The 16550-nt window shown below is 38.7% G+C and overlaps 1 protein-coding gene across 1 annotated transcript in view; it reads right to left on the bottom strand.

Annotated features, from left to right (window-relative positions):
• LOC135481104 (valine--tRNA ligase-like) overlaps window positions 1–14373 on the bottom strand; it is a 28956-nt gene extending 14583 nt beyond the window's left edge. The window contains 12 exon segments of the mRNA XM_064761040.1: window positions 789–870; window positions 1279–1382; window positions 2534–2658; window positions 3348–3527; window positions 4681–4789; window positions 5649–5768; window positions 6409–6490; window positions 6793–6957; window positions 9621–9748; window positions 10497–10597; window positions 11766–11847; window positions 13982–14373. Of these exon segments, the coding sequence (XP_064617110.1) occupies window positions 789–870; window positions 1279–1382; window positions 2534–2658; window positions 3348–3527; window positions 4681–4789; window positions 5649–5768; window positions 6409–6490; window positions 6793–6957; window positions 9621–9748; window positions 10497–10597; window positions 11766–11847; window positions 13982–14158 (1455 nt within the window). The 5' untranslated portion in view covers window positions 14159–14373.
• Between the last annotated feature and the right edge of the window lie 2177 nt (window positions 14374–16550).

Here is a 16550-nt window from a genome sequence, read left to right as displayed (position 1 = left end):
CTAGAACCCATCACCCGCCCTTGGGGAATGTACAGGTAGTTCAGCAGACAGAAAAGACCAGCAGACATCTATAAAAACCAACTTGGTCATGGGTTCAAACATATACAAACTGACATACATGAATGTATAAACTTAATGTCAGAGGCTTTCTATGTCCCTGTACATGTACATGTGTGACTGGGTCTGCAATGCAGTTTCTGTGGTTTACCTTCAGTTCTTACACTTTATAAAGCAAAACAAATCTGTATGTCACACAAATTCACTTACCACTGCGACTTCACACAGGTTTTTATGTCATGTCACTCTTTTAACGGCACTACAGACAGACGGGCACAAATTTGTAGTCTCACCCAGACTGCAATTTGCTCAGTGTCATGACAGTCCACATACCATTGGGGCTTCATCATGGATTATATGTCATATCATGCATTTACAGACTGAATGACTGAGAGATGGAGAAACAAACAGACAGGCAGACACAAATTTGTAGTCTCACCTAGATAGCATTTTGCCCAGTGTCATGACAGTCCACATACCATTGGGGCTTCATCATGGATTATATGTCATATCATGCATTTACAGACTGAATGACTGAGAGATGGAGAAACAGACAGACAAACAGACACAAATTTGTATTCTCACCTAGATAGCATCTTGCTCAGTGTCATGACAGTCCACATACCATTGGGGCTTCATTATGGATTATACGCCATATCTTGCATTTACAGACTGAATGACTGAGAGACAGAGAAACAAACAGACAGACAGACATAAATTTGTAGTCTCACCTTAATGGCATCTTGCCCTATGTCCCGACAATCCACGTACCACTGGGGCTTCAACAGGGGCTCTATTACATCCTTGGACCGGCTGGCAAGAACACAATTTGTAATTTGAAATATCTCATTTGCCACACTGATTGACAAGCTTCATCTTTACACAGCATTCATGAAGTGAAAATCCTTGTCAGAAAATCGATATTACACAGGAAATTAACTTGAGGGTAATTTCCAAAATACAAATCCCTTGGACTCCATGTTTAGCTCTATTACATTACTGAATTATTCATGTTTTCTTATAAATTTTCTCATGCACAGGTTTTTTATTAAACAATTCTATCACCTTGCTACACTTTAAGAAAAAAAACCCGCAAAAAAACAAACAAAACACCCACAAAAAAAAAAAAAACAAAAACACACAAAAAACTGACTCCATGTAAATTCAGGATTAAACAATGTAAATCCATTGTTGAATAAAGCACTGAGGGATCCAATTTACCTGCAAATAGGGACCACCATGGGATTCTCCTTGGTTTCCTTGTAGAGTCCTTTGTCCTGTAATGCTTTCAACACAGCTCTCCTGGCATCGAACCGCATCATGCCCTAAAGAAGAAAACAATGGGCCAACAGCTTACTGACATGTGAGGTGTGGTCCTTCCAATTATTCCCTGCCACAATGGATGAGCAAATCACAACCAAAGTTCCATTAATTTTGTATACACTTGTCTCATGTATCTCTATTTTGCTTCGCTAATATAACGTCTTAGTAAAATAACTTGCAATATATGACCGACAATCAAGGGTTCAGTCGTAGGCTTTTAACCGGTTGTCAATCATCCATCGTATGTAACTGACCCTGTCTCAAATCTAACATTCCACGACACAGATTTAACCAGAATTAGAAAGCGTGTGTCTCATTTCCATGTCTTCCTGACTTAACCTATTTCTGCCATGTTAATTTTGCCAGAATAGGGTGTCTCAAAGACACTGATACATCTCCCTGGCTAAACTCATATGCTTTAATCAAAGTACACTAAAGCACTGATGTAATATACTGCTAAGAATTTTTAATTGCTGATGAGCAAATTGGCTAACTGACAGACTTTGCTTCAGGCTCCTAAGCAGAGAGTTAATACAGTTTACTTTACCTTGTCTTACTTGTGATTAAAGTTAAATACTCGTAAGTGTCAAGTCAGAAAGGATCTAACGCAAGGCTCAATTTTCTGTGTGATGTCAATCACAACACCTAACATATTGTGACGAGGCAACCAACTGGGGATTTGAACCGGCGGTCTCTGGGTTTGGAGTCCACACTTCTACCACTAGACTAAAGTGGGTCGTGCCAGGATTCGAACTCGGGCCTCAGGAGCCGAAGTCCAGCGTTCTACCAACTGCGCTAAAGGGTAATTTCCCCTAGTTACAGGTATTACGTGTAGTATAAGCACTTGAAAGCTGCTCCCTTTATACCTATCTCACCAGCCAATCAGAATCGATTCTGTAGCCCTTTAACAAGTCTGTCTGGGGATAATCATCATGCCCCTTTCAACCGAATAAAACATTTCTTCTTATGTAGACATGACAGGTTCAAGGAGTTAATTATTATCTTGACCCCTGAACCTATCATGCCTTTTCAGAACACGTTTTACTTTCCTAACATGCTTAATCCTTGAACAGTAAAGACATGAGTTAACATATGTTCTGAAAGGGAGACAACTCAAGTTGGGAACACAGCCATAGAGAAAAGTGCCACTCACAGAGAACTGCCCACAGGTGTCGTTCAGGTTTCCTGTGTCGTCTAGGATATTGATGAAGGGGAGGGAATGGCGCATCCCAACCTCGTAATCATTCTGGTCATGGGCAGGGGTGATCTTCACAGCACCTGGGGGATACAGGGGAAGAAAGGTGCATAATAAATCGCATATGTCAAAGGACAATTGTATCCGGTAAAAAAGCAACATCACGTGTAAATGACAATAAATTTCTTTGTTTACCTGACGGGTGTTTTACGTCATACCCAGGGACATGTCATTATCTGACCGTCTGTTTAACAGGGGAATAACAGGAAAATGTACAAATCTGTCTCTAAAAAACAAAGCCGAAACTAAAAAAAAGCCAAAAATGGAATAGATATAAAATTGAAAATCAACCTTTCTATTTTTGTAATCTTTCTTTTCGTTTATCATTTTCCTGTTTTTCAAGGCTTTCCAATTATGTAAATATACACCTTCAACAGGAAAGACTGCTAGGACACTTCACATAAATTAGATGATCTTTCACTCTTACTTTTATTTTTTTTATAACCTCCAACAACATTGAGTGAGTGAGTGAGTGCTTGGGGTTTAACTTAACAATTTTTCAGTCATATGACGATAAAGAGTTCTTACACTGTATGTAACATGCCTCCTTGCTGCAGGGCAGATATCCATCGCTCTTTTATCTAGCGCTGCTTCACTGAAACGTCTTACCGACCAACGACATTAAAACGAGATTCATTCTGTCGGTAAAACAAAAATTCAAATTGGCGTGTAAATGAGTATAAGTACACTCAACAACCCCTGGATAACTCACCTGTACCAAAGCCCATCTCTACAAACTCATCACAGACGATCGGGAGCCGTCGATCAAGAAATGGATGTTTGACAAACTTGCCATGAAGATGCTTGTATCGCTCATCACTGGGATGGACAGCAACGGCTGTGTCACCTAACATTGTCTCTACACGTGTAGTGGCGACAACAATCTCAGCATCTGGAGTAACAACAGGAGAGTGGAAGTATTACAAGTACTAAGTTTCTTATTCAGAATAATCAACTGATTTGAAGAAACAGGACAAAAATTGTCATAATTTTGTTGAAAATGGAGGAATCAGCCCTAAACTCAAACTTAATGTGAAACTCATCGTAGTAAAGCTGTACAGTTTCTTTTTCAACATATTAACCTTTGGAAAAAAAGTTGGGAAAACTGTTAAACATCAAAAATCAGGACAAACCTGGAGCATAAACTTTGTTGAAACAGGACAAAACTGGCACATGATAACAGTGTAACAGTGACGCCATATACCAGGTTTCAATTTAATATGAGGTACTGTTTTGAAAAAAAAAGCTCAGAAAAAACAATTTGTGGCAGACTGGCAGAAGAAGTGTAAACATATTAGCCTTCAGACCCCTCTGGTGCTGGCAGAGGAATAACAATGTCTCAACATAAAATGAAGCACATATTTCTGTGAGTATCAGGTCAGACAGCATTAAATATGTGAGTAACTGGCCAGACAGCACTAAATCTGTGAGTAACTGGCCAGACAGCACTAAATCTGTGAGTAACTGGCCAGAAAGCACAAAATCTGTGAGTACCAGGCCAGAAAGCACTAAATCTGTGAGTAAGTGGGCAGACAGCACAAAATCTGTGAGTACCAGGTCAGTCAGCACTAAATCTGTGAGTAACTGGCCAGACAGCACTGAATCTGTGAGTAACTGGCCAGACAGCACTAAATCTGTGAGTAACTGGCCAGACAGCACTGAATCTGTGAGTAACTGGCCAGACAGCACTAAATCTGTGAGTAACTGGCCAGACAGCACTAAATCTGTGAGTAACTGGCTAGACAGCACTGAATCTGTGAGTACCAGGCCAGAAAGCACAAAATCTGTGAGTACCAGGCCAGAAAGCACAAAATCTATGAGTACCAGGCCAGTCAGCACTAAATCTGTGAGTACCAGGCCAGAAAGCACAAAATCTATGAGTACCAGGCCAGTCAGCACTAAATCTGTGAGTACCAGGCCAGACAGCACTAAATCTGTGAGTACCAGGCCAGACAGCACTAAATCTGTGAGTACCAGGCCAGACAGCACTAAATCTGTGAAGTTTATGCATGGTAAATGATGAAAACTAGCAAACTTTGAGTTACCTGAATCTTCAACCTGGTATGCAAATGAGACCAGTACCCCAAACTCTACTTTGTCCTTGTATCCTGGCACAGGTAGAAATGTTCTGCCCACGATCTCCTTTTTGTCCACCTGTTACAATTTACAACATATGAGAAAAAGAAGACATGCAGGTATAGCAAACGAAATACCGGTATAATGAAAGAAAGACAGGTACATGTAAAAAGACTGAATAGACTTGTCCAGCGGGGATAGTCTTTCATGGGTGGACTGACGCTTCCTCTCCAGCTGACCTAAACTGGGCATGCTGTTGGCAATGGTCTAACGTTTAAGTTTAGTTGTTGTGCAAAGTTGTTGATCCATGGTTGCGCATAATATATGCGTGGTTGGCTGAGTGTTAGAATCTCGCAAACATCCTTTCTGGGTAAGAATTGTGAGTCTAACAAAGGTTTTCGATTTTATAGTTACTCTTTGAAAATTTGGAGGGGAAAAAGTCGGCCTGCAATTGGAAACGTTTTTCAGTGAACACGATATGACAAGCTGATGAAAGTGTTAACAGTACTGTTTTGCAGAAAAGGACAGCAAATCGAATAAATTGATTTAGAGGTAGAGTGCAATTGCTTTCTTGCTTTACAGAGGCACGGCGGACTTCTTGATAGGCATGCCGCTGCACCACGTGATAAACTTTAAACTAGGGGTCCGCGTGTCGATATAATCCACAAAGCCTTTGGGTGTCTTCTGGATATTAAAGTGTGACTCATTGTAAACACAGGTATTCATGTACTGTAATTCTTCAACCTTTTCTCATGTTTGTAAGGTGTTTATTCAAGCGAATTCTGAAGCTATTATTCTGTGTAGACTGATAATATTGATCTTCTTGTGCAGATTGGCCAATGTAGTTTTGTATCCAAAATTGAATTAAAAACATGCATAAATTGCAATGAAAGTTACCCTTTTATATGCGAAAAGGTTGACGAAATAGGGTATTTACCTCAATATCTGAGATGGCGGAATTAAGTTTACAGGACCAGTTGACGAGTCGTACACTGCGATAGATCAAGCCGTCCTCATGGAGACGCACAAAAGCTTCTGTTACAGCTCGGCATAGTTTCTACAAAAGTTGAAATCAGGACAACTCGTTATATACATGTATGATGAGGGGACAAACCAATCAGGGGAACTCTGTTCATCAAATTTCCAACGTCACTGACTTTTGTTAGGAAGATTGTTTCGGATCAAATACTCTTTAATAACAGCTAGAGAAAAAAAATATTAAAATCACTTTTTGTGTTACAATAACGATTTGCTCAAATTTCAGCATTTTCTCATTTATTTGTTTGGTGTTTTACGCAATAGTGAAGAATATTTCACTTATAGAATGGCAGTCAGCATTATGGTCATGATGGTGGGAGGAAAGCGGGTGGAGGCAGGTTGGAATCCACGACCATCCGCGGGTTGATTGAAGACCTTACAATGTAAGACTGGAGAGGAAGCCTGCGTGAGCTGATCTTCAACTCACAGCCAACGCCCTGTGCTGCACTGGCAAATTAAAAACTTGGCCACAGAGGCCCTCAGCAGTTCTCATAAAGAATAAAACACAATCAAAAATGTATTTAATGCATGTCTCAGTAAAATGTCAAAATTATGTTCAAGCTGGATTTGAACATGCAACTACACCAACATTGAAAGTCTGATGTGAGGTGGTCCATACTACCTTGTCAGCAGAGTTCAGAACTACCCTCAATACTTACTGGCTCCATGGTAAAACAAGCTCTATCCCAGTCGTAAGAGCCTCCCAACTTCCTCAACTGATGGTAAATACGATCACCTTTTCTGAAAAAAAAAAAGATCAAAGGAGTAAGAAAACGAACCTAATCAATTTAATAATGTTTTTAAAACACATACTTTATCCTGTAATATTTATCTGTACTTTCACACAAAAAATTTCTTTCATTTTAACAATAATTTTTTTTCTCTCTTACAAAAAAAAAAAAAAAAAAGAGTTATCGCTGAAACTTCAAAGGCCCTCAGATATAGCAGGCGAGTTTATATTAGGGTGTGGTCATCATCCTAACCACTGAATACTAAATTTTCACATGTACATATCCAAGGTAAAAACCAAATTGTCTACTCACTCGTTTTTCCACTTCCAAATTTCTTCCACAAATTTTTCCCTGCCAAGATCATGTCTGGTGAGCTTACGTTCTCTCATCAATTTTTTCTCAACGACGACCTGAGTGGCGATTCCAGCGTGATCGCAGCCTGGATTCCAAAGACAAGTCACGCCATTCATGCGCTTCCTACAGAAATGAAACTTCATTTTTTTTCTATCCGACTTGTGTGTCATGCAGTAGTCAACAATTTTTTTGCTTTCGAAACTGGTGTGCCCAGATACAGTTTTACATAAAGTAACAGACTTTAAACCTAGACTAACAAATGACATTTCATTTAACGTCTAAAAAACAGAAAGCAAATACATTCCCTCTTATTTATTATTTATATTTTGACAATATCATGACTTTGCGTTTCTGAACAAGTAATGATTTTTATTTGATTGACGTTTTACACCATACTCAAGAATATTTCACTTATATGACTTTGGCAAGCATTATGGTGGGAGGAAACCGGATGGAGCACGGCAGAAACCCCTGACCATCTGCAGGTTGCTGGCAGACCTTCCCACTTAAGGTAATGATATTTAGCTGTCGGGCTGCATGCACATACTTGAATCATAGACATCAAAAGTGATGCGTTGTGTGACAGAGAAATGTTCAAGTTGACTAAAATGTGACATCATGATGCTGAGTTCAGAATGGAATGTCTTAAAACAAAATGGGTTTTTTTTTTCTGGTGTCTGAGTGTGATATTCTGTATGATGGATCGGAAGCTTGAGACCATGTGATCTCCACAGCAACAAACAGTGGGGCCTGTCAGCGGACCTGTATCTGTTGGACTTGTATAATTTTCAGCTTTCCAGAGAGTATTTCTGCAGAGCTTTCATGGTGTTATCTTGTACAACTAGGCCTTACTTGTCACTAGCAAAGTGGCAAAAAGTGACCTTTTCCCCCATGGACATTTAACATTGGGCGGCCAGTTTGTTTTAGACACGAAAAGGTGGTCACGTGACATCCAGCTTCTGACCCATCTTACAGAATACCAAAATGTAAACAAGAAAGTGATCAGATGTGAAATAAGACTTTTATCAGAGAAGAAAATCCTGACATTTCAACAATAAATAAATAATAAAATCCACTAAACCACCATTACAGCACATCTCAGGCTAAAAGTCAACACCAGGCAGGAGGTTAGCATGTTCCTAGAGGCCTTGTAGAGAGACAGACCGTTACCTGTAGAGTTAATCAGTGATCCGTCCACTATGACTGATCACACACGTGTGGCTGAGAATAATTATGCCTCCGCACTGGCTGTGGAAACTTAACAACCGAAAATTCAGTTCTTCATTAGAATGATTTAAAAGAATTTTTAAAAGACTAACACCATACATGAAACTCACGTAAAATATCTGATATGTGTATTTTTGATCGCAAAGTGGAAATCTTCTTTTGAAGTAGTGATTTACGTGTGAGTCCATGCAAGATAGATCACCATGACTGCTAAAACTAGCTCAGTCTTCATCTCCCTTAAAAGTGGACAAATATCTTTCATTTCTTCCATAGAAGGTTTTTCTCGTTGTGGGAGTCATTTGCCAGTGAAAAATTATCTGCCACTCAGTAAGTCAGCAGACAAAATTGACACTTTGACGCCGACGTGTTGTGCAAACCAACAACAAAAACAGAGCGGTACTACAATACGAATTTCATCCACAATTGTGGTAAAAAAAATGAAAAACACGATGAAGGACAAGTTAGATTTTGTCTATATAATATAACTTTGAGGAGAATTTGTAGTTTGTACCAAACCATGTAGGCAACCCACCCACTTACAGTGTGTAGCATACACAAGAAGGAAAAGTTTTTCTCAGAGAAAAAGAAAATATTTCCCATTTGCACCAATACACTTTACTTGAATTTTTGGCTTACCAGACACAGTGTGGCCTAGGCTACCTTAAACAACAGAAATGAATTAATCTCTCAAAACTTCTGGGACTAGATACACTGTTTCTGTGTAAATCCCTCTATTGTATGACATTCTTTTGTGTAACATTTTGGTCAGCAGTTATGTCTGTAGACAATACTGTAGGCTAATCTTCAAACTTTCATTAACACAACAGTCAAATTAACAAAAATATTTGATCGCATATTTACTCGCTAAAATCTGGGACTAGTATAACAGATTGTTATAACAGTCCCAGCTTAAATAAATCGCCTATCAAGGTCAACTGATTTTGTTTTGCTGAGGTAGGTTACATACTACAAGATAAACTTTCCTCCTTTCACGGTTAGTATATTTTCACATAGTTGGAGGCAGCACCTTCACTTGCAAACTAGCTACAGTAGGAATAGTCAGCAGATGGAATTATGTTATCTCGGAGCGCGATACGAGCAGTAAACAATTGGCTTTTAGCCTGAGCTGTACCATATGTCATGCAATCCTGTGACTTTCCATCAAGCAACACAATTCTTTTTCATCTTACCAACTTACCATCAAGTAATGCAATCATCTTCCCATCTCACCATCAACTAATACAATCATCTTACCAACTTACAATCATGTAATACAATCATCTTCCCATCTTACCATCAAGTGTTACAATCATCTTACCAACTTACCATCATGTAATACAATCATCTTACCAATGTACCACCATGTAATACAATCATCATACCATCTCCCCAACTTACCATCATGTAATACAAACATCTTACCAACTTACCATTCTGTAAAACAATCATCTTGCCATCTTACCAACTTACCATCATGTAATACAATCATCTGGCTTTAATACTAGTGTGTAACACTGTGGCGTTATCGCATGAGCGTGCCATATAATTCTGTAACTTACCATCGTGTTATACAGTCCTCCACAGCATTGGTGAGGGCGTGGCCTAAATGGAGACTGCCTGTCACATTTGGGGGCGGGATTACCATCATGAAGAGGCCCTTGTCATTCTTCTCCGCAGCACTGGATCTCTGTCAAATGGTCATTATCATGCACGGAAGCTGTTACTTAAACCCTCAAGAAAAATTCTTTATTTCAAAGCAAAATCCTAAATTTTTTTTTCACTGAAAATTATTTAAAAATGTCTCACATGAGAAACTTCCAAAGCTGCCAGATTCAACATTCATTAGTTACCTGTCTCTCGTATCTGATATTTTGATCAAATCCTCAAATACACGGTTTTCAAATTACGACATAACAACATTAAAGAGATGACAGGCATCACTTTATGCAGTCACCCAGGTCACCCTTGCTAAAATGCTTTGATTCGCCTCACTTTGCTTTACAGCGACCTCACAACAAAACACAACGGCTCCACAATGTTATAACATGGAAACAGCCATACCACAAACCATACAACAGCTGAACCCCCTCACCAGCTGTCTCTCCTTTAGTTAAGTTAATCTTGTCTTGCTGGTGGAACAGTTACGTTTGATTTTTTTTATTTATTTATTTGATTGCTGTTTTACATCCATCTCAAGAATATTTCACTTATATGACGGCGGTGGCCAGCATTATAGTGGAAGGAAACCCACAACCATCTGCAGGTTGCTGGCAGACCTTCCCCAGTACGGCCGGAGAGGACGTCAGCATGAGCTGGACCTGAACACACAGCGGCAGCATTGGTGAGAGGCTCCTGGGTCATTACGCTGCGCCAGCAAGCTAACCAACTGCGCCATGGAGGCCATGCAGTTACATCTGAGCTAAACTTCAACTTACACCATACTCTGGTTTGAAGAACTTCTCTTTTTCCCACCAGTCATACCAGGCTGCCTCTACATAAAGAGGGCTGTACGAATCTGGCATGGGGCATTTTGTGTCTGAAATGGAACAAAACAATGTGCAAGAAAAGTAGTTTTGATGTCTACCATACATGATTCCAAACAGCCAGTTTATCACCGTGTTAAAAAATGTTTCACATATGTGAAAGTGGTAAGGTGTATGGGTGTCATATTGTGGCAAGGCCAACCCCCTTCATATTTATGTTCAAATTAGCCACAATTGCCTATCACAATCTGATAGTCTTCAAATTCAAAGTAACCAACACAAGGGTGCAATTTTAAATTCTGACTGAACTTGAAAACTCCTTTGTGGTATCTGTCCTTGGATTAATGGTAATCAAGAATTCAAATCACCAATTCAGTAAATAGACTCATTCTTTACCTTGTCATTTTGTCTACTTATTTATTTCATACAGACTAGTGTTTAATACCGTACTCAACAATTGTGATGACACTATGTCAAGTAACCGTCTGATTGAACACCAAAGCCAAATCAGTGGAAGTCAGAATAAAACAAGCAACCTCATTGGTCATCATGGATTTGCTCGGTTTCCTCTCACCATACCGCTAGTCAACGTCTTATAAGTAAAATATTCTTAACTACAACGTAAAACACGAATCAAATAAATAAACAAATTTTAAAGCACAATTCGGTGTTAAAAGATTCACGAAACAAAATGTGCTCTACAGATAGTTTATGATAAAACTTGCTATAGTCATCCAAACTTTCACCAAACATTACTTTCTAAAAAACGTTTGAGTACTGACGCAAAATATATACTGTACTGTATAAAATAAATATAGCAAATATTCCCCCAAAATGAAAAATAAAAACTGCGTTCAACTTTTTTCCCCCCAATTCTGTTGTCATGACAGTATTAGCTTAACAGTGAATATCTGCTTTCACTATTTAGCTGTTGTGTTTCATGACCCCTTTGACCACTGCAATATCCGACTAGAAACGCTTAACCTTTAGTCAGTAAAAAAAAAAACAAAACTTTGATTTCAATGATACTGAGCCCCGCTTACAACATGAATGCCTACGTTCCCTGCCATGCTCCTACCAAACCCCTTTACGACATACGATATATATATATATATATATATATATATATATATATATATTGGCAGTCATTCATATGTTGTACAACACTACAACCACTTCATTAAATAATAAAAGCCTCTTAAAGAATTTCATTAAATTAACCTTTCTTTTCTCCAGGAGGGGTTTGGACGTCATATGTTATAACCTTCTTCTCTTTCTTTTCCTTCTTCTCCTTTGGCTTTTTCTGAAAGTAAAATGTCAACAACTTTACTGTTTTCTTATTTCAATTTCTGTACATATATGAAGGCCATGTTTGAAGGGGTAAAGAGTTTGATCTTTGCCACAGTACAGGAGAGACTTTCATTTCTATGCGGGCAAAAAGCACAGCCTTTTAATGCTTGATACAGTACTGCAGCCATGTTATGTGATGATGGACGGAGAGCTACAGAGTGAATGCTGAAGAATGAAGAGTGAATACCGGGGGCATCCATTCCTGTCTAAAATGAGTCCAACAATATGGCTGGTTTCAGATGGAGAGAGGGAGGTAACTCTCACGGTGTATATTAGTAGTATATACCAACAGCACATGAAGAAATGTATCTTTATTAAAAACAGGAGATTTCATTATCATTCTGCAATGTCTAGCCAAGGATCTATTTCTAAACAGTCAATATAGTTATGTGCCAAATTTCAATTTCACTCTGTAGATCTCTGTCCATCAACATGGATTAGGAGAGCTGCAGTACTGTGTCTCCTTTAATGCAAGTGTTATCAGGTTAAAACACTGAAGGGAAAGACAACCCCTCGCTAAAACATATTTCAATCCAAAGCAGGATCCTCAAGCTTTCTAAAAAGTATCATACTTTATTATTTTAATGAGATTTCAGTGAATAACATGTAGAACAAACGACAACACTTCACAAATGGCTGGTGTGAATCGAGGGAGCCATCTTAACAATAGTATACAATCAAACATGTTGCTGTCAGACATGTCAGATTGTGTGGCCTAAGCTGTGACATAGCCTTTACCCAGCCACTTCATAAAGTGACATATGATAACACAGAACTACTGCCTAAGACATTATTTTTAGATCGTTTACAACCATTTAGTTACGTGTAGCTGAAGGGCTGTTTCACACAGTGTTATGGGACAGGTCTGTATCATTTACGCACCACCACAGACATAAAATCAGTTGATTTACAAGCCATGTAATATTCAATGACGCTGTCACAAATTATGTCAGACAGTCGCCAACCGCATTCATCTCCCCAACAGACCCCAGACCTCACTTTTCTCTCCATAATGAAGACGTAAACTAAATTTCACTAAAATTTTACTGGAATAAAAACATATTTAATGCCGATTTAAGGTACTCTGAATGTTAGTCTTTCAGTGGACATAAACATTAATCAGGTGCTGTCTTTCACTTTCAACATATATAAATGCAACCACCATTATATGAACATCTTTACATATAATTAACCTCCTGCTAATGAACATTCACTGCTAAACACCAGCAGATTGTGATCAGGTGAACACACAGAACTGGCTCATCTTGAACAGTATGCTTTAAGTACATAACGTAACATGGGTGTGGACCATTGTCATGTCTTTTTTGTTGTGGAAAGTCTTTACATTACTTGTTTTTCCAATTATCATCATGAATAGCCAATCTACTGCAAGGACTCAGTGTCCAGTTTTAAAATTCTTACGTTCATCAGCATGGCAATGAAATGTCAGAATGTTTATATAGCACACCTATTCCACCTAGATATAATCCGAGATTACTCGGATGTTAGGTCTGGCAAATTTTCTTTCTTCCAAGGATGGCCCAAACCAATGTCAGAGAGTGATGATGCAGGTGCCTGCCCCTGTCAATTATGTCCAGGCTGTCAGTACAGCTGTTTGCTTAGAGCATCACCAATAATCTCGGTCTCATTTTGGAAATAACAGATCAACGTTGTGCTTACGATAAATTGACGGGCGAAAGGAACAATGGCCAAACCTAATGTCAGAGCAATCTCCCACTAAACTAGATAGACATAGTGACTACAGCACGCAATTATTACATCATCACTTGATCAGAAGCTTTCAAATTACTGACATTTGTAACTACCACAGATCAATAATTAATTTTTCTCTACAATTCACAGAAAGTAAAATGTTTTCCATGGAAAACTTTTCCATAAAAATCTATAGTGTGTCAAAATTAATTAATTCGACAATGACAAATATACACAGAGATTAGAGTATTAATAAACGTGTGATAAAACATGACGTTAAATTAATTCAAAGTTGTAATGAAAACATTGCACTGTAATAATCAAATGTATCAGATTTAACAACATCAGTAATTTTTCGTCCTTGTGATACTCACATCGTTTTCTGTTTTCGTTAATTTCTCTTGCTTCGCTTTAAATTTTTCCAGTTTTTCCAGCCGTTTGGCTTCTTTCTTCAGCTGTGCTGCTGTTTTGGGCTTACCGGGTTCACCGGCAGCATCATCGGAAGCTGCGGGATTCGACTGGTCGTTCTGGCCCGATGCTGAATCAGCCATGGTTCCAGATTAAATATCACACTCTAATCAACCGGTGTTCTCTTTTATATTTCTTTCTCTGCTGACACCCTGTGAGGCACAACCGATCTCACGAATCGCTACTATATCACACGCACTGTCAATGTGGCAATGTGTTGCATGAGACGGTCGAACACGAGGCTGGCCGGAAGTGTACACATACGCGATGCTCTCCGTTTGAGTTGCAGATTTTCGTCTGCTTGTCTCTTGCCTCGGACATTTCTTCCCACCTGATTGTGATCGCGCTTTTCAGATCATCTGCATAGCAATGCAGTGTTAAGTGTCTAAAGCTAGATTGAGAAAAGGTAAACATGTGACATTCGCCGGCGCATCTAATATGAGGAGTTTGGAAGAGTGGTCGAAAATTTCAGTGGTTGAAACTCGCACTGTGAGGAGTATGGAAGCGAGGCTCACATGGCCGCCGTTGCGATTCGTGCTGATATTTGACACTTGACACCACCAAAAGTGTCATCAGTTCTTGTATGGTCCTCAGCCAAATACAAAATTTTATCTAAATCCTTGTATATAATGCGTAGACTTGCTGACAGACAGACACAAAGACAATGAAATAAACACCCTCCAAAAGCATAATTACCTTTATCGGAGATTCAGACCTTCTCCATAAATGTAGGCCTACAACGCATGTAGGCATACATCTTTATTTCGACCCTAAGAAAACAGGCCAATTGAAAAATTTATTTTCAAGCTTAATTTAAATCAGAACTTTGTATTTACCCAAACACAATGGATCAACATTATTCAGTCCGAAAGTATATGTCGACGTATTGTTGGGATGCCGTTGTGCCGTTTTAGGCTAATAATACATATTTTAAAGCTTTAAAAATAGGCAGCCACTATATACCCATAGCGACCATGGATAACAAGCGGAAATTATTTCTTACATACCCATGTCGCAGCTGTGGATAGGCTATAACTTGAATCCATTATTACTGTCACCAGCCACTTGAAGTCAAAACTGCTACATAACTAAATTCATCACATTTAAAGAGGATTTCATCTGTAAACATTATGTTCACGCATATAGGGCCTACACGTTCATCTGCGTTCTAAACTCTCTTTCTATTTACCAAGTTAAATAGGTGAAATGCTTTTTCGCGCCAATCTTTAAGCGTGAAAATTGTTTAGGATAGGACAAAATCAAGCTTGAATTATTTTAATGCTCTAAAAATACACGGCACTATTTTCAGTTTTAAAGCCTTAAAATTCATTTTCAAAGCTTTAAAAAAATTATTTTCATATTAGGCCCCTTGGATGTATAGGTGCAAAAACTGATGTGACGTATGCATTTGCTGGATATATTCTGATTATTTAAAAGAACATTTAACAGAAAAGAAACCCATGGGTGTCTCCCCTGGAGTACTTCAGGTGAAGATTAAAGTATTCCGTCCTCATAAATTGCATTTCGATCTCGATTTAGCGATAGGTGTTTAATGCCGTTATCAATAACGTCTATCACTTGAGTATGTGCATGCCTGTACGAATGCGATCAGCTTTACGACTGAATTATACTAGAGTTCTCGGTGTAAGCCCCCGAGCTGCGCCTTCATGTATATGTATCTGATAAATATCTGGACTCAAAAACTGCAACAGAAGCGGCGAGAGCTGGATTCGAACAAGCGATTTCAATGGCCTGTATGTCGTGGCCCTTTAGTGGTGCCAGCCAACCATAGCTTTAGTGAGTGAGCTAGCTAGCGAGGCCTCTTTTACGGTCTTCAAGACGTAACGCCATTTCCTATATGCAATCATCGATCCAGGCTCATCCCCCATCAACTCTCAATCGTCTACGATATTGATTGTCGCTATGCACTAGAATATGTGTACATCAGGACGATAAAAGGCCAAGCAGATTCACTGACGAATTTTCCACGTTGTGGATAGCACCCCCACCCCACAAACAGTGCACAGCGATATAAATTCTTGAGGTACAATGTAATCAACTATAAATAAATAAATCGATTACAGCAGACTACTTTCTCTTATAATATAACAAATTTCAAACCAGAGAAACAAGTTTATTTTTGATGTCCAAATATTTTATTTTGGGAGACCACCAAATTATACAATGTGCTACAAAAATGCAATCATATACATTTGAAACTCTTAGAAACCAACACTATATACGAATAGATTTTGATGGGACTGGGTCTACAACTGTCTGCATGCAAATCGTTTTTAATTTTCTTCCAAGCATGAAGATATCTTAGTGAAATAGAATGGCACACAAAGAGCAAATACTATCTGCGACTCCATGGTGTAAAAAATTAATAATAATAAACAAAAAAAATCTAAAGGATTGGAACAAATATCAGACGAGGTACAAAGTAATTAGTGCATATACTGAAGGATTACATCT

Source organism: Liolophura sinensis, chromosome 13 (genome assembly GCF_032854445.1).
Source record: "Liolophura sinensis isolate JHLJ2023 chromosome 13, CUHK_Ljap_v2, whole genome shotgun sequence".
NCBI classification, from domain to species: Eukaryota; Metazoa; Mollusca; class Polyplacophora; order Chitonida; family Chitonidae; genus Liolophura; species Liolophura sinensis.
Note: the sequence above shows the minus strand (reverse complement) of the source record. Positions and strands in the feature narration are given on the sequence as shown.